This window comes from Hypomesus transpacificus, chromosome 17 (genome assembly GCF_021917145.1).
Source record: "Hypomesus transpacificus isolate Combined female chromosome 17, fHypTra1, whole genome shotgun sequence".
In the NCBI taxonomy this organism is placed as follows: domain Eukaryota; kingdom Metazoa; phylum Chordata; class Actinopteri; order Osmeriformes; family Osmeridae; genus Hypomesus; species Hypomesus transpacificus.
Genome location: NC_061076.1, coordinates 550,329 through 574,139, shown reverse-complemented (window position 1 = coordinate 574,139; position 23,811 = coordinate 550,329). Strand labels below are relative to the sequence as shown.

Here is a 23,811-nt window from a genome sequence, read left to right as displayed (position 1 = left end):
ATACTTTCACCTCTTTTGACCAAATGTGCAAATTTAGAAATGACTAACTTATCTTATTTTACTAGTTTTGTGAAAGTTTGATTGTCGGAAGGATTTGAAAAAGAACCATTGTGTTTTTTAATGAATAAAGTGTTCACTGAAATAAATGACAATATCATTCTTACCATTTTATACAAAACAAGCACTTTATTAATCAAGCATGGTTTTTCCTGTTTCAGAATGGAATGATATGAAAGTTTTAAGTTTAAAATGTGTGTCTCCTTTGGAGATGAAAAACAGAATGCAAGTTCAATAAAGCAGACATTTTTTAAACTCACAATTGAGTTAGAAAGTGCTGAGTTCCAGCCTGGCCTTGTTCCAGAGACTGGGACAGTCCTGGCTCAGTTTTCTCAAGGTTTGGGTTTAGACCAGGCCAGCCATCTTATGTCATCTCATTATTTGGCCTTGTCATCATTGGCAACAGACAAGTAAAAGAGGGCACTGCTAAAAACAAATCAAAAATGTTCAACCCTCCTACAGTAGAAATGGAGCAGAAGCTTATCCAAGTGGCATTCAACAAGACCATGAAGACTGGCACTCATATTTTCCCAAAAGTTGACAAAAGTGTTCCAGGGAGCTGAAGTATTGGCAGTGGGAGTGGGCCTCATGTGACAGTGTGCTATAGCTTGACGGTACCTGTAGGCAGGCTGCTATTACATAATCTATAATAGCGCAAGTCGTTAATCAGTCTGTGCACACTCTGAGTGAAGGAGGGTAAGTCCTAGAGAAAAAATGCAGAGAGAGATATCAAAATCAAACCCTGCAGACAAAAAACTAATAATTCAATATTCATACCCACATTTCATTGGTCGTTTCCAAGGCTTTCATTCTGTATAGAGTGATTATTTCTTTCAATATGACTCCAACTTACATTCTTATTAAACACCTTATGGAAAACTGTTCAGTAAAGTCTAACCCCTCTTCATGCAGTAGGTATAACCTATCTTCCTGTAGCAGGTCTAACCTCTTCATGTAGTAGGTTTAACCTCTTCTTACCTTCTCAAGTTTAAAATTGCGTCCAAGCACAGCTCGTTGGTTTGCATCCACTCCCTGGCATCCATTCAGAAACTCTGGCATGAAGACGGAGTAGAAAACCTCAAAGTCCACAGAGGCCATGTTGTAGACGGCCAGAGCCACCTCCTCCTGCAGCAGGTCGTGGCTTCTGTGGAGAAGGACTTGCAGAAGAACGTTGATGAAGTGGAACAGCATGGAGGTCCGGAAAAGCTTCTGGGAAGAAAAAAGTGTGTCAGTCAAAGGTGTTTTGAGATTTGTCAAAGCAATTTGTCTTGCAGACATTGTTATCAGTTTGCATGTTGTAACAAGTATGTTGAGTCTATGTAATGAGTAGAGTGTAAATGAATGGCACCCAACTCACTCTATGGTACAGTTTGTGCTTGCTGTTGAGTGATTCCAGATGGGAGAGATTCTGTTTGAAGATGTGGATGTCAGGTTGCAGGAATGACTGTCCAAAAGCCTTAAGACACATCATACTCAAATCAGGAAACTTAAAGCACAATTAAGAAAAATATACTTTAGGCTGCTATAACATTTTGCCCCACTCTGCTGTTTTTCCTCCCCCGAAAATGTATATATTCTTATAGATATTTGGTTTGCATCACCATTGTAGCATTATGTAACATGAAAACGATATGGATAAGTGTTCATTTATGTAAAAAAAAACAACACAAAACAATATTCATAATTATAATGATATGCTGATCAAACAGCAGTAAGGAGGCACAAGAGTTTGTAATTTACAATGTTATTGAACAGAGAAAAAAATATGATAAGAAATTAACATGTCCACTCAAATACAAATCAATACGCAAGCACACACCTGCATAGCAGCAATGAACTGGGCTTGATTCTCCATGGCTTCCTCTGCCACTCCTCTCTGAACACTTGCCAGGACCGAGGTTTTGAAGAAGTACCTCCAGTTCTGGTGAAGAACCTGGTAAAGCAGCTCGAACATCTCTGCCTTCACATCCGGGGAGGAGCGCTGAATAATGAGTATAGAGGGCACAGTCAGTCTGTGTGCATGTGCATGCAGTATGAAGATCCAACTATGAGCATGGGAGTGACATTATTTAAAAAGGAAGGTATTCCTGCTTGGATTACCTGAACACATTTCCCACATGTGTAGCACTTAAGTGTTATTATTTTTGCTAACCCTAACTCTACTTGTGCTAACCCTAACCCTGTGTTGAGGGTTTTGTTACTGTGGGCTTTCCTCTAACCTCTGCTACGATGGGATAGACCTGGTCCATGCACAGTGAGAGGATGTTTGGAAGGAATGGTTTGAAGGCCTGTCCAGGCTCCTGCACCACCACCTGGAGGATCTTCAGAAACTTCTCCACCACTCTGCATCCAGCACTACCTTCCTGCAATATACTGGCAGCCAGCTGCTCTCTGCAACACACAGACATAGCTACAGTGTAGAGCTTGCTACTAGGACAGCTTCCTGGTAGGATCACTGAAGCATGAACACATTTGATACTATTCCCACTGAAACAGCTACACACAGCAACGACACATTCCAAAGAACATTTTCTAACATGGCAACATTTTAGACAATAAAGCTATTTGAATCTTGAATCTTTTGTATAATAAAAATCTAAATTGTTATAAGGAACAGATAATGTAACCGAATAGGTACATTTCCATACGATAATCTGAATCCTTAGGTGATAAATAAATTACGAGTTGGGGAATGTTTTTCAGCACCTTGTCCAGAGAATGTATTGAAATGGAATTGTAACAAATTAAACCATGGCATCTTCCCTAAATGCAAAACAGCGTAATCAATTTTTACATAAACCCTAAAAACACGGGGGCATCATTTAGGAATATAGGTGTAACAACCATTCTGCACTTTAAAGACCAATTATACAAAGGCTACTCGGCAATTAGGGGTGTAACGGTACATGTATTGGTAGCGCAAATTCACAGTATGGACGTCACAGTTTGGTGCATGCAGTCAGACGAAGAATACATCTTCAGTCAGTCACAGACATTTATATTTAATTGAAACGGAGGAGGTCGATCAGATGAAATGAGCGAATACGCTCCTCATCTGTCCGTATTTTAGTGCTGCGAGATTCTAAAATGTTCAAGGCAAGCTAGCTAGATAGAGCGAAAACAGGAAAAGGAGGAAGACCTAATATTCTAAGCTTGTTAGCTATCTGATCCAGTACATGTTTTACAGTGATATATATATTTTCTATTTTCCCACTGCACAAAGGGCATGAAAACAGCCCAGTTCTGAAACGTAGCGCTGTTCTATGGGACCACCTGGACAACGACGTTTTTCGTGCGTTGTCAAGAGATTGAATGTAAGCACGTTTATTCATTAACATGTAGATCAAATTCACTGCAACTCTACTGAAACCACACACTTTATATTGTCTTACTGCTAGTTAGCCAGAATTTCATCCAAAAAGAAATGCCTTGAAACAGGTGGATTCAATCAAACCATGACCCCAAAACCGCTGTAAATACCGTGACTTCTGTGTAGCGTTACACCCATATTGGTAATACATCTCAATGAAAAGTACAATTTGCATATGTAGTCCACCTTGTGAACATGCTGAGGAAAGTATGGATGACTTGTCCTGTGAAAGGAACCCCCATCTGCACACGCAGTCCTTGAAACAGTGTCAGGAAGAAGCTCAACATCGCATCTGTCACATCTAGGCACAAAAGAAGAACACAGTGAGCATTACCTTTTGAGTAGAACTAAATGTGGCAATATACTCACAAAAACCATTCTTCATTGCAAGGATGTGAACATTTAGCAAATCCTTAACATTGAATTAGTACATACTCCTAATACACTTTTGGATTACTTTGTAAGTAAGCATTCTGAAATAACAGAAACTGCACCCTGGGTTATCTTAATGCCTCCCATACCAAGTGTAAGCACAACGTCAAAACACTTTTTCTTGGGTTTGATCATTTTTATTTTCTATGTACAGCAGTGTATTGTAAGAAATAAGATCCCACGGCAGTTGTTTCTATTATGCTCATTCATAAATTTGTAATTAAGTGTGATTATGTTCCCCTTCTTACCTGGGTGCTCAATGATCACAGGAAACAGAGCCAGGGAAACTTGCACAGATTCCTGGAGAGACTGATAGCAGATCTGACGAGATTTGGTTGATTCGCCTGAAATGCTGTTCACAATGTCCCTCAACACAGGCAGGGTCTGGTGTAGTACTGCTTTCACTGTAAATAGATTTTGACATTTTGAGGATAGAAAGAAAAGAAGGAAGGAAGGTAAGTTGGCAGATTAAAAGGTAGAACAAAATAAAGGAAGGAAAGACTGACTGTCATCCAGGCCGAGTCGTGGTGGCAGGTTGGCAGTGCCCCTCAGCAAGCGGTAGTGGCGTGTCAGGGCAGCTAACATGTTGGCATGGCTACTGGACCGTGTGTGCCACTGCTGGTCACTCTCTGGAAGGTTAGGCCAAGGAAGAAGCAGCATGTTGGACAGGGCCCTACACACCAACATGTGAGCCTGTGTAGGAAACACACACATAGTTTACCATCATGTATTCCGGTAATTTTTGAATAACAAGTTTAAGACAATGCCCTAATTAGTATCAGTTCACCAGCTGCAGTGACAAACCTTTCCAGAACCTCAAAGCTTTGTGTGTGCCCAATTTAAATTTTTTACTTGAAAAAAGCGTACCTGTCAGTATTTTCCAAGATACTGGACAGGCACTCAGACCTGCACCAAGCCCTATGTTACTTCTTTGTGCACAAAACTGTCCTTTTCTACATGCTGTAGCAGTGTCATAACAGACCGCACCCACAATTGTTTACAATGTTGCCCTTGAACTATGATGGTGTTTTTGTTGATCTGTACTATGTGAGATTTGTTGTTGATGTTATTGTTGCACTACTGTTGAGATGTGGTTACTTTACACTGTGCCTGGTAGCTGAGATGTGGTCACTTTACACTGAGCCTGGTAGCTGAGATGTTACTTTAGACTGTTCTGGTAGCTGAGATGTTACTTTACACTGTGCCTGGTAGCTGAGATGTTACTTTACACTGTGCCTGGTAGCTGAGATCTTACTTTACACTGAGCCTGGTAGCTGAGATGTTACTTTAGACTGTTCTGGTAGCTGAGATGTTACTTTACACTGTGCTTGGTAGCTGAGATGTTACTTTACACTGTGCTTGGTAGCTGAGATGTTACTTTACACTGTGCCTGGTAGACTTGACACTGTGTCTGGTAGCTGATATGTTACTTTACACAGTGTCTGGTAGCTAAGATGTGGTCACATTACACTGTGTCTGGTAGCTGGTAACACACAGACCGCTTCTTGCCTTTAACAACTGAAATACTGTTGCCAGAACCATGCACTTCTGATATTGTGATATTGCTCTGTACTTTCAATATGCCCTACTTCTACAGTGCCTTATCCGCTAAATTATTCAAATGCAGTTGTAAATGAATCTCAGTCCCTGACCTCTGGGTGCAGCCTGTGTGTCTGGCTCTCTGTGATGAGGCTGAAGATGTTCTGGACAGCTGGCAATGTTGCCAAGAACACAGGCCGCACAGTGGTGGCCATGGAAACCAGGAGGTGGCAGGCCGACAGCAGTAACTTTTCAGGTACCTGTGACAGAAGGGGCAAAAAATATTTTAGACAACAATTATAATAATTTAAACACAAATACTTTATTATTCAAATATGATTTGACTGGTAGGTTAGGGTTAGGGTTCTCCCTGTGGTTCAGGACTGGTAGGTCCTGTCTACTGGAGCAGATCACCCCATCACTACAAGAAGCCACAGAAATGTGTGCTGGGGCCTTCTCTAGATCAACTGGCCAGGTGATTCAGTCACATGACTTCTCCTACCATGATTACTTTGATGATACACAACTGCTTCTCCTTTGCTCACTCAGCCTCCCAGGAATGTCTGGCAGGCCTGTCTTCAGACATGTCCTCCCACCCACGTAAACAGATTGGCCTCAGATTGGCCTCAGATTGGCCTCAGATTGGCCTCAGATTGGCCTCAGATTGGCCTCAGATTGGCCTCACCCCCCCCCCCCCCCTGGATCCTGAAGTCTACAATCACACTGCTCTGATCTGTCTAGGATCTGTGTGTTGTTGTCTTACATGGAGAGTTATGCAGTATTGTAGTTGAGATTGTTGCACCGTTCCTTGGCACTAACCACTAAGAACTGTGCACTTCTTGTCCCTAATTATCTGCTGCAGTTACATTTTACACTATTTGTTCATCACACCACTGATCTGTATTTGCGGTTCTTTTAAATTATTTGCTAAACTCTTTGGCAACTTTTGACAGTTTGTAGTTTGCACTTTAAGTTCATAGAAATTAAACACCTCCAAACCCTGTGGAGGAGCACAGAGCAACAAATGTTCCACAGTCCAAATACTTGTGTGGTGTCCATTTATATGAGAGTGCTGGTGATACTACCTTGGCTGTGATGAGTGGACTGCTGGCATTCACAATGGAGGTGATGAGGTTTATGAATCTGCTCTGGTTTTGCCTTTGAACCTCACTGTAGAACTGAGCCAGCCAATGGGAATAGGCCTGCAATGCAGCCAAGGACTGGGCATGGCTAGAACACACATCCATACAAGCATCAAAAGATAAGACGTGGTGAACTGGCAATAAAACATTTTTTTAAAGACTTGAAGATAGAGTTTTGTTTCCCTTCATGACTCATGAGAACAGATATGACAAAAGTATATTACTGTCAATCAATACCATAAAAATATACTTGACATTAAAAAATGAAAAATGAAAGTATAAGAGACCAACAGAAAAATAAAAGAACTCGATGAACAAAAGCCACATAACTGAATTGTTGACACTCACACATCGATTAGGTCTGGCTTGAGCACGGAGGGAACAGCAGTCTCTAGGTCGTACAGGCTGATCTGAGAGCCATAGCATGTTACCTCCGCCAACCTAAGTCAAGAAAAAGTTCTATATGTATTAATGTTATATGCATATACAAATGGCAATGTTGTGTAACATTTTTATGAGGTAAATGTATTGATTATTAGAGTTGATGTCCCAAATGGTGCCAACCAATCTAAATAAGCTGGTACTTCCACATATATAGGCTGCCAATAAGTGAATATTATTTAGTTTTTTTTATATATACAATTCTGGAATTAAACTCTATGAATTTAAGGATTCATCAGGGATTCAACCCTGATGAGTGTTAAAGAATACAAGAGCACTCTCTGACCTCTCCACCACAGCCAGGGCATCACTGAAACGTGCTGCAAACACATCTCCAATAAAATACTCTGCTAGGCGCCCAACTGCCTGGAGAAGGGAACTGAGATCCCTGAGGGAACAGTGAAGCCTGCGACAATCATTCTCCGCTGTGATGTTCAACCTCCGACCTGCAGCGAGACATAAGTTTACTCATGGTGTTGTTGACATCTCTGAACATGGTAGTACAGTCTGACTACGGTCTGAACAACCAAAGTCAGCTAAATTAGAAATAATGTTGTAAAAAACGAACTTGTGCCTGAGGTGATGATGAACTGCTGTAAACCCAGATACACATCCAAATTCTCTTGAAGAACAGGAAACTAGGTGGGAGGAGAGAGACTGGTTAGTTTTCTTATAATAAGTGGGAATTAGGGAAAGAGGGCAGTGGCAATAGTTGCAGATACTACAAAGTAGGAGGGATTGCCATAAAAAAATGTCACTGCTCAAGTACTCATTCCTACTTTCTTCTAATATTAAATCCTGTTTTACAAAAAGTAAGTCCCGTTAACAAAACCTGCTTTACACCGTTGCCTCAGAATACCCTTAAGGCACAATGCGTTTCAACGTAATCCACAAGTCAGTTTGAGCAACAAAAAAATTGAAATTTTCAAATGTTCATAAAATTCCTTCAAAGTTGTGAGGGAATCAAAAAACAGTCTAGTAGGAACACAACACACATTTGTGTTGCAACTTCAACAGAAGTTAGAAAACAGCCTGCTGTCAACTGCACATTATTGTTTGAGACATTTTTGAATTGGTTAATAATATGAATGATCTTATTCTTGACACATTTAGATATTTTATAGTTTCTGCCCTAGCTAGTGCTTAACTAGAGATATGCTATACCACGGCTAATATAAAAACAACTCTGAGAAAAGGCCTTAAAAACAGCTAATTGATAATATAAGTTCTGACCAGAGATATCTTGGCAGTGTACACGACACGGCATCCTGGACATCCAACTAACATTTCAAAATCCAATAGATAACATTTCCACCGTAGCACAATTTGGTTTTATATATCACACTTTAAAGCAGCATTTTGCTTCTTCATAGTCTTACCTTGATTGGAATTCTGAATGAACGGAAATGCTAAATAAATAGATGCTGCACACTTGCTACTCTAACCAACTAAATTAGTATTGCCTTGTATGAGACAACTGAAATAAGCTCACAGCTGTCAAAAATGGATAAGTTCTTACTAAGTCTGATAGACCAGTGGTTCTCAAGCCTGGTCCTCAAGTAACCCCTGTCCTGCATGTTTTAGATGTTTCCCTGTTCCAACACACCTGATTCAAATGAATTGTCGTTAGCAGGCTTCTGCATAACTAGATAACGACCCATTCATTTGAATCAAGCGTGTTGGAGCAGGGAAACATCTAAAACATTTAGGACGGGGGTCCCTGAGGACCATTGTTAGAACCACTGATCTAAAACATGCAGGATAGTGGGGGTACTGGAGTACCAGGGTTAGAACCACTGATCTAAAACATGCAGGACAGTGGGGGTACTGGAGGACCAGGGTTAGAACCACTGATCTAAAACATGCAGGACAGTGGGGGTACTGGAGGACCAGGGTTAGAACCACTGATCTAAAACATGCAGGACAGTGGGGGTACTGGAGGACCAGGGTTAGAACCACTGATCTAACCCATGCAGGACAGTGGGGGTACTGGAGGACCAGGGTTAGAACCACTGATCTAACCCATGCAGGACAGGGTTGAGAAACACTTTGACTATGCATTACTGGTCCTTGTAAATGTTTTGTCAGTGCACAAACATAATGACTGCACTAAGATTCTTTATTTAGACTTAGTTTGTATTTGAAAATTGTCTTAAATATAGCTTATAAATACTTTAAATTTAAGAAATCTATAGCTATAAAAATTGTAGCCAATTATTTCCTCACAGCTCTATGACAATTATTCAATCAAACAATAACACTTGAATATTGAAAGACTCTTGTCCATCCCTAGTAAGCACAAGAAACATGTTTCAGAGGGTAAAAACTCCTTTCAAGCTTGTGCTTCCAAATCATCAACTCTGAAATGTACTGCCCAAAATAAAAGTTCATACTAAGTCAAATATAGACCATTATTATGGAAACGTATACATAAAACGTATACGTTGCTGACAGAGGAGAACTTCAAGACTGACATCAAAACAACATCCACTTACCAAGGTGGAAAAGGCATGGGAGGGGAGCAGCTCCATCACCTTGGCAACCACCTCAAGACTTTGACGCAGGTACCGCTGCCACTCTGTCTGTTGCTGTGGTTACAGAAACATTTCCTGAATTGAGCACTTTTATCATAGTGTGTGTAGAAGTGTCATTGCCACTTTGTCGTCTCCAGATTCTAAACTTATTTGATTTGTCAGGTGTTTGATTTGTCATTTCTCTTACATCATCATCCAAGATCTCATCATCCAATTCTTCAAACTGGGCCTGGTTGTATCGAAACTGGATACGGTTCAGAACCTCCCTCAATAACAGCACCAAAGCATCCTTATACCTGTCCAGACAGACAGGTGACCAGAATACCAAAGTGATATGACATGGGTATGAATGTAAGAATTTATATGAAGCATATAGAGTTGCATATTGGACATATGCCATTCAAGGGAATTCATATGTATATACCTGTTTAATACACTCTCTCTGTCAGCCAGTCTACTTTTGATTTTAGTGGTCAAGTAATCCAAGAAGATGCTCCATATATCTAAGCAGGCAAAGTAACCTTCATGGGTAGGCTGTAAAACAAAGATATGAAAAATCGGAAATGAGCTTGTTCAATAATTTGTGGTAAAGTCAGCTATTCAGGAATCCAATATATGCTGCATACAGTGCCAACATGTTGCACACTTAAATACATCAATCATATACTGACTGTAGATCAAGTGGTCCCATTTCAAATACAGCACTCTGTTACTTTAGATAAAAGTGTCTGCTAAATGAAAACTTGAAATTTCTCATGAAGGTTAAATACCTTGAAATGGCCTGGAATTTTGACTATAGAGAATTCTTTTCTATTTAGGATAAAATATCAACAATAAACAATATATATATTAATATATATATGTATATATATATTGTTATTCATTTCTACAAGGAAATCAACTAAGTCTTTGAGAACAGCTTGTTTATGATCTCAGAACAAAAACAGAACTACTTTAAAAGATGACATTTTCCCTTGAATTTGATTTGTATTTAGTATTTACTTTTGATCTAAAATTTGCCAGGCACAGTAGCTGAGCTGAGATATGTTTAGCCTTTTTAAAAAAAAAAGATTAAAGAAATGCTGCATGTATTTAAACAGGGTCTTAAAGTGTCATTTGTGGAGACTGATACCTGGTTGAAGGTGTACTTGAACAGCAGGGCAAGGAACTCCACAACAGGAAACTGAGCATTGGATTCAATCCGCCTGAGGTGAACGCTGACAAAAAGGCGCAGAAAATCTGAAAACCTTTCCAAGTAGCTGTGAACAAAGAAAAAGAGTTGAGACTACAAATTAGCAGGAGTTAAAATAAAAACGGTTGAACACCTGACTCCAAACGTCTGAAATTGTTCAGTAGTTCTGAACTGGAGGTAGGCTCTAGGTTTTAGTTACTGCTGTGGGTTCTGCTGGAGGTAATGCAGCAGGAACATTCAAACCACCTGTCCTTTAAAAGCATCACTAGTAGACATAAAATTAAACACAAGTGATGCATGGGAAGCTTCTGCTCCTTCAGCACTGTATCTAGAAAAGAGCCCTTACCCTAAGCAATACAAACAGGTGTACGTATGGGAGAAGGTGTACTTGTGCACGACCATTTATTTGTTTCCCGTTCACATCAATAGATAGCAGCACCCTACATATCAACTTATATCTTGCTTGGAGGGTCTTGACTGCAGCACAAACCATCCTATATTTGTGATACACCACACCTTTTTTAGTTTATTGCTTCATTAAAGCCTGCCAAATATGAAACTGTATTTTGTCCATGACTAACTATGTTTACTGATAATCCATGTGGATTTGCAGTAATACATCTAATAGAACTGTGACAAGGTTTAGCCATGGTAAATCATCAATATACTATGGCCACTCAGACATTATCAGATAGAGGTGAACAACCTGTTGTACAACATAAATGTAGACATGATAAGAATCAATCTTAAATGTTTTAAAATCCACCATGAGGAGATACATTGAGTCTTAGTATTGCTAGCACTGTGGCATTGCAGAAGCATTGAGACAAAAATCTCAAAATATGTCAATGAGAAACAACCTTCTTACCCAAAGGACACAACTTTCTTACCCAAAGGACACAACCAAACCCCCACTGTAGTGTACAAGAACCCCCCACACACACACACACGAAGGCATACCTCTCATCCAGCTCCTGCAGTCTGCTCTTAACGGTGTGAGCGTTGTGTTCACGGGTCAGCCTCTGCAGCAGGAAAAAGGTCTGTTGAAACATTCGGAGTAGGTACTCCTCAAAGTCCAGTGGCACGCAGTTCTTTGACACCAGTTCGTTGACACACGTCATGGCCAGCACCCCGAGCCTGGCCCGCTCAGAGTGGCTGCCTGCAGGGAGCTGTGACAGGCGGCCCCCTTCGCTGGCTGGAGGTGCCAAGGAGCCTGGGTCCAGCAGGCCGTTAGAGGAGGAAGACGAGGAGTAGATGGAGGGGGCAGGCTTGGCCTTTGCCCGTAGGTCACAACCAAAACGTGCAAAGTGGAAAATGGATGCCAACAGGGCTGGAGTGATGCTGGTGGACAGTGGAATCCAGCTAAACAGGTGCGCAAGACACTCCAGGGCTAGGGAACAGAGCTGCTCACTCTCCTGGTCAAGCATGGGGATGGGTTGGCATAGCAGCTTGGAGTACTGGTTACTCTGTAGTAGACTGCACAATACTTCTGCTACAACACAACAAGATGGGGCAGGGGGTGATTAACATGGCCACATCATATTCAAAATACATACCCATGGAACCAAGCACAATTTCTCTTATTTACTTTTGTTTTCAATGTATCAATTAAATGGTGGCATGGCAGTGGTTTTTGAAACAATTATCACATCAAATATACCATGCCAGAAGTAACAAAAGTCAGAGATCGAAAAATGTAGATCCATATACATTCTCCGAAAGCCGACTTGTTGAATAGTGACAGCTTTCAGGAGTCAAATGGTTTCCCATGAAAATCAACTTACTATTTTCTCCCGAGGTGGGAGAGGGAGGGGGGGTGGCAGCTGTAACACTGTGCTTGTCCCACATTGTCTCAAGGATACCTGAAGCACAGAACAACTATTAGTATCGAAATGTTTGATGGGATGTTTATCAGTGGTGGGGCTTCGAAAAGTAGTGGGACAAATGCATGCTCGCTGCACGTGTGCCAGCGGCTCTGGTGCAAGTAAAGTAAGTGCTCAGGTATTAGTATAAAGGCTAAACAGACTTTGAGCATCTCAAGCAATCCTATAGGAATGGGTTGATAGGAAATTAACCAGGAAGTAGTCATATGCAAACTGTCACCTTGTCGGACAGGTGCATTGAAATTGGAAGAAGAAAAATAAAATCTATTGGGCTGTCAGCGATTTTATAAATCAGAATGACAAAGCCACTGCAAATAGTCCTGTTTTGTGAGAGACACATTTTGAAGAGTGATAATCAAAATGCTATAAGAGCTTCCCCAGTAAAAGTGACACACGCACACTTCTATTGCAATCCAGCACCTTCCTCCAAACACCAGTGAGCCGTCCTCACCCGTCAACAAACCGAGCACTGTTGGCATCTGCTCCAGCAGCAGTTTGCGAAGCTCGTCCTTCCGTGCCACACTGAGATCTTCCCGAGGGCATGCCAGCTCCTCAGATGTTGTCTTCAGTAACACCAGGCCCAGAGATGTCATCACTGGAGACTGGATCAACTACAGAGGCCCACAGAGGTTTTAACATTAGTTTACAATCAATGTAATATAAATACATTAATGCTTCTGAAGATACTGTTACTGTACCCTGATACATAACCATTCCAGTTCATAATAATTAACAAATGATACAAGTTTAAATTAAGATAACAAAGTATGATGCACTACCATTACAATTGTGACTAGAATTATACCTCAAGGGTGTTTGTGAAGAAGTCATGATAGAACATCGGCCAGTCCTGGCGACCAATGTCCACAATAACTTTGCAGAGTTTATTGCGTATGAAGTATGGCATGGCTTTGTGCTGGGTTAGCAGTAACTTGGGTAGACAGCTGCGGATCTCCATTTTGTCCTGGGAGACCACTCCAAGCCACATCTTATTCACCAGGTTCTACGAAGAGGGTTGAAAATCAAATAATGGTTGTTATAACATTTTTTAGAAGACACATAATATGGATTTAACATGATTAAATTAATTTCAAATATGGGAGACTGGGGAAAGTTGTTTCAAGATTAAGTTGTCAAAATATATTTTACTCAAACTATAGGCTTGATGTCAATGTCCAATGAGCTAATTAGCAATCTAAGACAAACAATCCTCGGATTGTCAACATGGTTGTCCTATAGCTAACTCATTGTCAACATGGTTGTTCTAAATGTGTGGTCAACAACACATCCCAAAAATGGTAGTCCCAAAAAGATGCAGTGAGACAGAATAAGGAGTCAGCTATATAATGATGTAGAGAGGCAGAATAAGGGGTCAGCTATTAAATGCTATTAAACTTAAATGGCCAAATCAAGGTTTGTGGTCAGGGCAGGTGAATTTGTTGGGTTAGGGTTAGTTGTCTCATTAGATTGATATAAAAATATAGGGAATCATACTTAAACGCATGCAAGAAAATAAACAAAATAAGGTAAGGTTGTCTAGGAGTACAACAGTACTTAGGAATGATTTGCCGGACCTGGATGTTAGTTTCCTCCAGGAACACAATGACTCTTATTGAAGGACTTGTTGCTCTTGTTGGTTAGTTAGTTGTCTTAAAATGATTGTACTCGCTGTGAAGTATATTATTGTTGCTTGCTTTTTCCACAGGTACACTCTTGCACTTTTGAGGTTCTTGCTGTTTAATTGTAACTTGTCTAACTTCATGCTCTTATTGTTATTCCCTTTGGGACTTATTTGGTTTCACAATGTATGCTACATGTTTGGCTACCCGCAATGTTTGGGGCCATCTCATTGTTATGATCAGTGACCTATGCACTTTTGTAAAACTCTCTCTTGGAAGTCGCTTTGGATAAAAGCATCTACTAAATGCGTAAATTAATGTTGTATCAACAACATTAATAATAACATCAAGAATATTAGCTTGGATGGCCTGACTGTCAAAGCAGCAAATGCTACATTTCTCTCTCAGAACAAATGGCTTGTCATTAAAAACAGTGACAGCATAATGTTTGTAACACATTTATTTCACCATCAGCTGAGCCCAAAATGAAGAAATGTTAGTTATGAAATTAGCAGTATGTCATTGCATTATTTATTCACTGCAGACAAATAAATACCAGGTAAATATCACTTGCAAAGAGTTTGGTACCCATCCTCATTAATCCTTATTTTTCAAATTCCTAGAATGCAACAAATACATTTTAATAACACCTAGAGGTGTTATTAAAATCTTGCCATGGATAGCAACAGCCGTGGTCGAAAACATTAGTATCCTTGGATTTTCAAGTTGTGAATAAAATGAACAGCTTTTTCAAGACGACAGCAGTGTGTTGTATCCCCCTTGCTGCGGATTGTGGGACAGAGAGCTTCACAGTCCAGAGTTCTGCCTATGCGTCATTTTTAACTATTAACATCATTTATATTATATGCCACTTAATATCTAGTTCATCTAACACCAACCCAGTTAATATCTACTTTAATATCATCACACCTACACAGGCCAAAGATCATGGAAGAATGTACAACTTACCTCAAACACTGTGAGGCTGTACATCATTACATATTCATTACTCGTATTAGACAGGAAGTACAAACAGTGGCGCCAGGCTCCTGTTTGCTGAGCAAAGTTGTTCAGCAGCTCCTCTGCAAAAAAAAACAACCAGAACAAGAAACAAAATTATCTTTAATAGTTACTTTACATAATCGTGGTGGATTGATTAATCTTGTACGTGTCAACTGAAAGCAGTGCAGATGAGCTACTGAACATGTACTGTTGTTTTCACAATGCTTTGATTGGTCACCCAACTGCCTCCAGTCCAAAACTCTGGAAAAAAGGCTAAAGGATATTTCTCCCAAGCTGATATGATATGTATGTGTGTATAATAATTGGGCTTCACTGGACCTATACATGGTGACTGCATTGAATGAAAGGAAGGAGGTCCATCATTGGAAATCTGAGGTACACAAATTACTCCTTTATTATGAAAGATTTACTAAAATAATTTGCACATTAATTGCACACCAAGTGAGAACCCCCCCTGACAAGAACCTCCTCCACATTTTGAATGAGAAAATGATGTAAATTATAAATTGATAGTGGTTACACACACACCCGACATACAACCAGTGCAAGACTCACCTATTTCTCTCTTGCGCTCATTGGTTGTGCAACTGTGAAAGAACTCAGTCATGAGACTTTCCAGTGCACGTAAAGACACCTCCTCTGATCCCTGATGGATCAAAGAGTTTAGAGGCTGAGTTTTGACAGAGATTGAGGGATGTTTGAAATGCAATGGTTAAAATGTTTTAGATTAAATTATGTTTAAAAAGTTGTTAGCACTAACTCAGTGGTATTTCCAACTACCGAAACAATTCTGTGAGTCTGAATTCTTCAAATGGGTCACAACATGCAGAAGATTACCCAATGCAAATATTTGGTTCTGCAAGATTGTGTGCTACTGACATGCGACATCCCGGAAGGCAACCGAGCCAGAGCACTACAGAAACATGATTTACGTCTTACGACCTACAGAGATGTTTTGCTTTGCTTACATTTCAACACTATGACATTTGAATAATGTGTGATTATTTCTAATTATTTAACTGAAATCAATATTATACAAATCAACAACTGTAAGCGTGTGCAATGTATTTCAATTGATAGCAATCTAGTGGTATCATTATGGCACATTGTTGTGATAAGGCTACTCACCATGTCTCGAAGTATCTGTTATTTTACTCCAAGACTCCAATAAATAATTGTAGCTTCCTTGTTCGCTACTTGAGGTGTTGGCTACCCCGGCAGAGGCTCATGCTTTGCTTGTGGCGTAGGGCCCACTTGCGACTCATTTACTGATCACAGAAACATTGCATCGACAAAAACACTTCGGGTAGCTTGCTCTATCAAGTTGTTCGTTGGTACAGTTATCTAAACAGAAATGCACTGGTCTAAAATTGTACCCTGGCGAATATTGACAACGTTCAACGCTGTGTGCTGAGTGTAGCTAGTAGCGACCGCACAAGTAGCCACCAAGCTAATGTTACTTGCTAGATGGGCTAATTGCTATACAGAAATGTTATACGACAGATCAGCTTAGTTTGTCGCATACATGGAACTCCGATTTGAGCGTAAAATAGCAAGAAAAGCAGATCTGTTTGAGTTTTCATCCAACATACATTAACAAAATCGTAGCTAAACTTTCCTGTTTCCACTTGTCTTCCCTTTGGGTTATTCTAAACGGTCCGATGCTCTTCTATATGCTGACATCTACACACGGGCCTTTGCACTCGTCGTGACTTCCTCCTCAAACACCAGCACCAGTGTGAAACTAGCCTATGGCGATGGCCTCTTAGATCTCTCTATTTCCGGTTGCCTCTTTCCACAAATGTCAAAATAAGGGTCATAAAACGAATTATATTTCTAAAAGAAAATGTGACAGTATATTTATGATGAAATGCTATATGGAAAAGAAAGAAGTAATAATACAAAAATGTAAAATGAAAAAAGTTGGAGGGATAATTGTATTTATTCACTTTGGTGTACTCTTGACAAATGTAACGCAACAGCAGGACTGAGCAGAAACACGTTGAGTTTGACCAGTTAAACTCTGCCTTTTCCAGTCTGGGAAATTACATGACTTTTTGTTACAACAGATCCTCCATAACTGTCAGTTCTCTGACTCAACACACAATCAACACTCCTGCATCAGAACCAGTAAACAAGCCCACCAACACACATTTACATTTAGTCATTTGGCAGACCCTCTTATCCAGAGCGACTTAAAGTAAGTACAGGGACATTCCCCCCGAGGTAAGTAGGGTGAAGTGCCTTGCCCAAGGACACAGCGTCATTTTTTGGCACAGCGGGGAATCATTCCGGCAACCTTCTGATTACTAACCCGACATCCATGACAATCCTGACTTCCCCCTCAGGAGAGGATGGGGGCAGTCTAGACCGCTGTCAGCTCCTTGTATTCCACTGCCACATCTCAATATTCCCCTCCATCTGTCTTGAGTGGCAAGGTAGTTACATAGGGCACTACAGTCTGGGGAAACGCCTGAGAGCTCCAATGCAAAATGCTTGTTGAGGAAATGTTTGAAATATCAAACTGTTCAGCCAGGGGCCACTTGCAGTGAGCATTGCCTTGGGTGGTACTGCAGATCCCTAGCTTTGGTGTTGGGTAAATCTAAGACAGACTCCTAGATTAGGGGTTAGGTTAACCTAATACAGCCTCCTAGCTTTGGGGTTTGGGCAAGTAACTTCCTGGATTCAGTCATGGTCAATCAACTTAAGATTTCCAAAACCTGTCTTGGCAAGCTGCTTCCTGTCCCAGTTTTGTAAAGCATTCCCCTAGTTGAGGGTTGAGAATGATGGCCACACCACCACAAAATGGGTTCAGCTGAGATGCATTTCAGCTTAGGACACTAGTCACTTATACTCTGTCACTTCAGCAACTGGCTGCACACTCAGTAACATTGCACTACTGTACCTCACTGTACCTCGCCACCAGGCTCCTGTATGGTCATTGACATAGTCACTGATCTGCAAATTTGCACTATTGTACTGTACTCCACTTAGGTTAGAATAGGATATAGGGTTGAAACAGGTTGTATGTGCATTTAGGGTTAGTATAGTGTACTATTTATTGTTATCTGTAATTTAGGAAGTTTTAGTATTAGGGTTAGTATAGTCGATTATTTATTGCTATCTGTATATTTAGGAAGTTTCACTATTTAAGCTCAGCATAGATGTCAATTATGTTCTGTGTACTTATATGTTATGTTATGCCAGGTGCTTGCGTTGTCTTGTGTTAAGAATTTCAGTGCCCAGTCTAACCTTGTGTTGTTCTGTGTACCTGACAAATAAAAGACTTGAACTTGAAGCTTGGCAATAGTGTCTGTCAGTGCAACATAGGGGTAGTAATACAGATGTAAAGAACAACCAGAGTCGAAAACGAATACATATTTCGGTTAATAAAATAGTTGAGACACCAGGAATATCGTATGGCCTACACTGAATACAGAGTCACCTTTTTAGCTTTTCAGCTTGAAGTCAAAATTAAAACAAATATTTGTACATACAACACCTTATATTCGAAGTTATAACATCCCTTTAGAAATATTACTACATTTATTAAAAATATTTGTATAATTTGCAGAGCCACACATTCCCCTGAGTACGTCTACAGTAGAGTATTGGTGTTTGGTTCTTGTCAGAATATCACTGCATGCTCCTTTTAAGTTGATACAAATCACTTGCATTTAAATATGTTTCCATATCAAAGCGGTTCTTGAGTCAAATACAATAATGGAATCACGCATACTAGTTACAAGAACAAGCAATTAAACTTACAATACATGTAGTAATACATGTAGTACGCTAGGTTATGAATCCCTACCCTGACAAGTTGTAAGGATCAAAACGTCTTAAATAAATAAATAAAAAACTTAACAAAACTTAACTTGCAAGACTGCTGGGTTCTCACTTGTTCAGATTTAGTCAAGTTGTTGGTTTTGAATCTCTTATTTAGGAGCTGTAACTGCTTCTGCTGGAAGTCTCTGAGCCTGAATGCTATAAGCCCAGACTTGATCAACACCACACCCCTCAGTCCTGCTGGGGATCCACTCAGGAAAGGGGTACCGACCGGACACCACTACAGCATCATCTTGTAGCTCAGTTAGCAACTTCTTCTGCAACAAAGACAGCTAGCACAAACACACTAGTCCCATTAGGTGCTGCAGGGATCTCATGATGCATAAAGAAGGTTACCATGTCAGTATAGTTCAGCCTCTCAGAGGAGAATACTGATGTTAAAGATGTAAAGATAATTTTATTAATGTGGTGCTTTTATTAATGTAGTGCTTTATATTCTATCTTGATTTTACAGGTACATTATAGGTGTGTGTAAATACATTACAAATAGTTAAATCGTTACATTAAGTCATTAGCAATTTTCAAGTATACCTTCAGACAGAGTCTGGCTTGTTAATGTTAGTTTTAGCTCTTAATACTTCAGCAGTTTTCCCAGATGTCATGCATTAAGCGCCATCCATGAATAGAATGCTGAATTGTCGCCATTTGCCACTGCCATCTGTAACAGTACAGTAGTGCAAATAAAAACTGAATTCCGATACAGGTGGGGTTGAATCATGAAATTTGACCACAAGGCCATTTGATGCATCTTGACCTGAAACATATTTATGCTGATAACTTACCACGCTGGGGGCCAAAAAAACGGTGATATTCTTACAGTCTGCCAGGCTAACCTGTAATAAGAAACAAAATTATCCCATTATTTCAGGAAAACATATTTGTTTATTTCAAAATAAAGACATATACCATTTGTTATCACAGGAAAAATGATTAAGTAAAATGTATGAATGTTGGCCTCTATGGGCCTCTGTACAAAAAGACAACTACCACAAAGGTTTAATGTTGAGCCATAACATTATCTACAGTACAAAACACGTGTTGATTTTACACCAATACTGCACACTGAGAACGCTCCTCTCCTAACCCCACACCACTAGAACGCCTCCACTCCTAATCCCACACCACTAGAACACCTCTTCTCCTAACCCCACACCACTAAAACACCTCTTCTCCTAACCCCACACCACTAGAACACTCATCTCCTAACCCCACACCACTAGAACGCTCATCTCCTAACCCCACACCACTAGTCCTCACTAGAAACCCTTCAACTGCAGCAACTCAAGATACAATCTATGTTTTATCCTCTATGAGAAAACTATCCCACACCAAACTGTACACTAAAACTAAGTGTAGGTTATGTCACCTTCCACAGGTCTTCTCGTCTGAAAGACACCTTCTCATATTGTCCTGCTCTCCATGCATGGAAGCGAGCCAGAGAAATAAGCCACGGGTTCAGTTCGTACCCCACAGCAGGACTGAAGCCCTGACGGTTGGCTTCTAGCACCTGAACAGATCAAAAAGAAGTTTGAGGCAACAAGTCTGAATGCTAGCTTTCCTAGTAAAGTGTTGTGTCTTCTTGGACTTGTCTGTGGTGTGTGATTTGTGCAAACACACCTGCTGTGCAGGAACCAATAAAGCACACACTCACAATCCTTCCATCGCCTGAGCCCAAGTCTACAAGGGTTCCATGTCGACCTTTCAACAACGTCATAACATTGTTTACTTGGATTCTGCTGGCAGGTTGGTATGGCACCTGAAAGGAATCATCTCACATTAATACAATGTCTTCCTTCAAAGGTTTTATTTCTAAAAGTACAAAGTACTAACTATTTTAAATTACTGATGAAGGATGCAACTTAACCATGAGATGCCACGCTCAACTAACAAAGTTATATAAAGTATTTTATTAATATGATGGTCGGGCTTATTAAACGCTGAATGGACCAAATATGACGATCTGTTAACTAGCAGACACTGCCTGGCTACATTTAGTGGGTCATCACAGTTTATAGTTCAATTTACATTTACATTTAGCAGACGCTTTTATCCAAAGCGACTTCCAAGAGAGAGCTTAACAAAGTGCATAGGTCACTGATATTAACAACAAGATAGCCCCAAAACATTGCCAGTCGCCAAAACATGACGCACATATTGTGAACAACCAAAATAAGTGCCAAAGGTAAGAACCACAAGAGCATGTAGTTAAATTGAATGCGGTCAGCTCATACGTGCTCTATAGAGTTCTTTTACGGTCTATTTGGAGGTGATTTTTCCCAATATGTGTCTAAACCAGGGCAAAATTGTATAGTGTACGGCCGGTGTTACGTCCCAACTGGTTCCCAATTCAACTGGTTCCCCAGCTGTGCGTGCACCTATCAGTCCGCCTCCATCACCAGATTCGTCACAAATTCGCAAACATATTACTGGCGATTTTCGAGTCGGATCTCATATTTGCCGCAGCATGGGACGCTAGGATCCTGTACTACTTACATTGTAAACCATCAGTGTTAATGCACTGATTTGAGTTCTACAACACGCCCGAGTTTCCATTCCATTTTCTTTCACACTGCTATCGACACAAAATATGCACAGTAGGGCTATAAAACAGTAACATGTAACAGTAACTTGACCTGTAATCTCAGTGGAACTTTTCGAAAGCCTGGCATGAGAACTCCTGCCCACATGGCATACACTGCTAGTCCTGTGCCAGCTGTTATTTGGAAAATACCCCAGGCTCCCAGACGCCTGTCCTTGAATTCTGCAAGGACCTCCTCTGGGGTGTCTTGATCCATGATTAAACACCAGGTAATTGAAATACACCGATGTTTTGCACCAATATATAGTGAAGGTGACTTCGCCACTCGTTTACAACATTAGTACACCACTATCATAAAACAACATATTTGAGTCCGAACGCAAAATAATACGTACCTGAAACAATTGTAGCCACTAAGGTTCCGCTACGAGATTTAAATGTCATGGGACGCGGGACTGTTCTTCATACCCATAATATAGGTTACTAAGTAAGCAAAACTCAAAAGAAATAAGGCCTGGGATGAAGTTAATAATTGTATATTATATTAATTTATTGTTCTATATTTCAAGTTATTCAGGCAATTCATAAATGTAATTATTGCAACTAATAAGCCAAATGAGAATCTTTATATAAACACCATCACTGATTATTCAGGGGATCCATCTGAAGCAGGGGCGGTTCTACACGGGGGCCTACAGGGGCCAGTGCCCCTGTAAAAATTTCCCTGGCCCCCCCTGTGGCCCCCTGAGCTGACTAAATATACATATATATTTTTTTACGTTGTTTTTCTTCTTCGAGTAGTCATCATGAAACGAGGAAGGGACATTGCAGCCTTTTTTGTCCCAGTATATACAAAAGTGAGAGAAACATATCAATGTATTGAGAGAGCTGAGGAGCTGGAAGGGGGAGAGCCAGAACCGTTTGTATGATTTTAATGTAGAGCAAAATTATTTAAAAAGTATTTAATATTTGAATATCATTTGTTTCTGTTTTGTGCCCCTCTTATTAAACACCGGCCCCCCCTAGTCTAGCGAAATTAAATTAAACAATTAACTACAAAGTCAATTATGACTTTCTTGACAGAAGGGCAAAATTCTAAAAAGATGTATGCAGAACAAATGACTTGTATTCAAGTTACTTTCAATGACAATACATAAAAGGTATGAAGAGATTATGTTATAGTACAGCTTTCATATTAGAGATGTGAATACATTTGATACCATTACCAAGTGAGGCTCATACATGTCATACATGTTTTAGGTTCCGGGATAAGTAGTATACATAGGACCAGAGCTGTTTCTCTCTGGCTCTGCATAGGACATTAGCTAGCAAGCTTAACTATTTACACATTTTAGTTTGTTATCCATAATCCATGAACATTATAAAGATCCCACAAGTTGGCCCACATCTTCAGCTACGAATAAGCATATTATTTTGTTCATTAGTTACCCAAAAACTATTTTTGTGGAGCTTCACAGTTGCTTTGGTGAGTCTTTCCATTCATTTAGATCTCCCGCTCGGATTCAATGTTCCCAAGGTTGTTGAGACATATCCTGCAGCAAGCAGAAATGAGGCAAAAGTGTTTCTAGAAGAATAAGGTACCAATACTATCTAAGGTGCCAGCCACTGCTATTGAGCAAAGGACTTCATCTTTGTTAGCTACAATGTCACTGCTCTGCCTTTCACCCTGCTCCTCTTACCCTGTGTAGGTGTATTGATGTTGAATGGAATTGTGACAGCAAAATGTACCAACAAACATCAATTCAGTTTTAGATAAAGTTTGATTTTAATAATCCCCTTACCAAACCACAACAATCCTTCCATAGTTTTTTGAGCATCTGAAAATGCATCATTATACATGCAATTTATATTTAATTTATTATCATTTTACTTGATAGCGCTATGCAAATATGTTATCAGTAATATAAGAGTATATAGATGATGTAACATGGTGCTGTCATGGTCTGTCACAGTGTGCCACTCTCCTGCTCTACATCCATCTTCTGCTTCTCCATCACCACCTCCAGCTCTGTGGTTTTGCGCACATCCTAATTGAAAGGGAAAAAAGGAGGAATCACATGAATGAGAGAGTGGTTCATCTTCCCCTCTTCTCTCCTCTCCAAACAAACTGTTTATCATATAATAATAAAGGCAGAAATGCCACAAAAAAATATCAAAGAAATTATAATAA

The 23,811-nt window shown here is 40.1% G+C and overlaps 2 protein-coding genes across 4 annotated transcripts; both read right to left on the bottom strand.

Annotated features, from left to right (window-relative positions):
* Nucleotides 1-155: 155 nt before the first annotated feature.
* On the bottom strand, nt 156-16,991 carry xpo6 (exportin 6). 2 transcript variants are annotated; one of them, XM_047037532.1, is made up of 24 exons: nt 16,361-16,991; nt 15,788-15,878; nt 15,179-15,291; nt 13,396-13,593; nt 13,042-13,201; nt 12,492-12,569; nt 11,668-12,199; nt 10,648-10,774; nt 9,940-10,049; nt 9,703-9,811; nt 9,477-9,569; nt 7,550-7,619; nt 7,268-7,427; nt 6,889-6,981; nt 6,484-6,628; nt 5,512-5,658; nt 4,366-4,552; nt 4,108-4,263; nt 3,614-3,728; nt 2,277-2,448; nt 1,877-2,038; nt 1,415-1,513; nt 1,036-1,266; nt 156-760 (listed from the first exon to the last, which is right to left on the bottom strand). In XM_047037532.1, the coding sequence occupies exons 1-24, from the start codon at nt 16,361-16,363 to the stop codon at nt 659-661; spliced, it is 3,453 nt and encodes a 1,150-aa protein (XP_046893488.1). In that variant the 5' UTR covers nt 16,364-16,991; the 3' UTR covers nt 156-658. The 2 variants fall into 2 exon arrangements, with proteins under 2 accessions (XP_046893488.1, XP_046893489.1); XM_047037533.1 differs by having other exon boundaries at nt 11,668-12,196.
* A 1,768-nt stretch (nt 16,992-18,759) lies between these two features.
* On the bottom strand, nt 18,760-22,017 carry antkmt (adenine nucleotide translocase lysine methyltransferase). 2 transcript variants are annotated; one of them, XR_006957351.1, is made up of 6 exons: nt 21,715-22,011; nt 20,733-20,837; nt 20,448-20,588; nt 19,864-19,914; nt 19,613-19,739; nt 19,262-19,353 (listed from the first exon to the last, which is right to left on the bottom strand). XR_006957351.1 is itself a non-coding variant. In XM_047037531.1 (5 exons), the coding sequence occupies exons 1-5, from the start codon at nt 21,874-21,876 to the stop codon at nt 19,171-19,173; spliced, it is 642 nt and encodes a 213-aa protein (XP_046893487.1). In that variant the 5' UTR covers nt 21,877-22,017; the 3' UTR covers nt 18,760-19,170. The 2 variants fall into 2 exon arrangements, 1 of the variants encoding a protein (XP_046893487.1); XM_047037531.1 differs by lacking the exon at nt 19,613-19,739 and having other exon boundaries at nt 18,760-19,353; nt 21,715-22,017.
* Between the last annotated feature and the right edge of the window lie 1,794 nt (nt 22,018-23,811).

Bases quoted from the DNA above. Each gene is read 5' to 3' on its own strand.
- antkmt (XM_047037531.1), bottom strand. From the start codon at position 21,876: ATGGATCAAGACACCCCAGAGGAGGTCCTTGCAGAATTCAAGGACAGG. The intron at 19,915-20,447 runs GTGACATAACCT...TTCTTATTACAG, and splicing joins GACGAGAAGACCTGTGGAAG to GTTAGCCTGGCAGACTGTAA. The intron at 19,354-19,863 runs GTAAGTTATCAG...TGTTTGTGCTAG, and splicing joins TTTTTTTGGCCCCCAGCGTG to CTGTCTTTGTTGCAGAAGAA.
- xpo6 (XM_047037532.1), bottom strand. The intron at 7,620-9,476 runs GTAAGTGGATGT...CCTCCCACCTAG, and splicing joins CCCATGCCTTTTCCACCTTG to TTTCCTGTTCTTCAAGAGAA. The intron at 6,982-7,267 runs GTCAGAGAGTGC...TTCTTGACTTAG, and splicing joins GCCCTGGCTGTGGTGGAGAG to GTTGGCGGAGGTAACATGCT.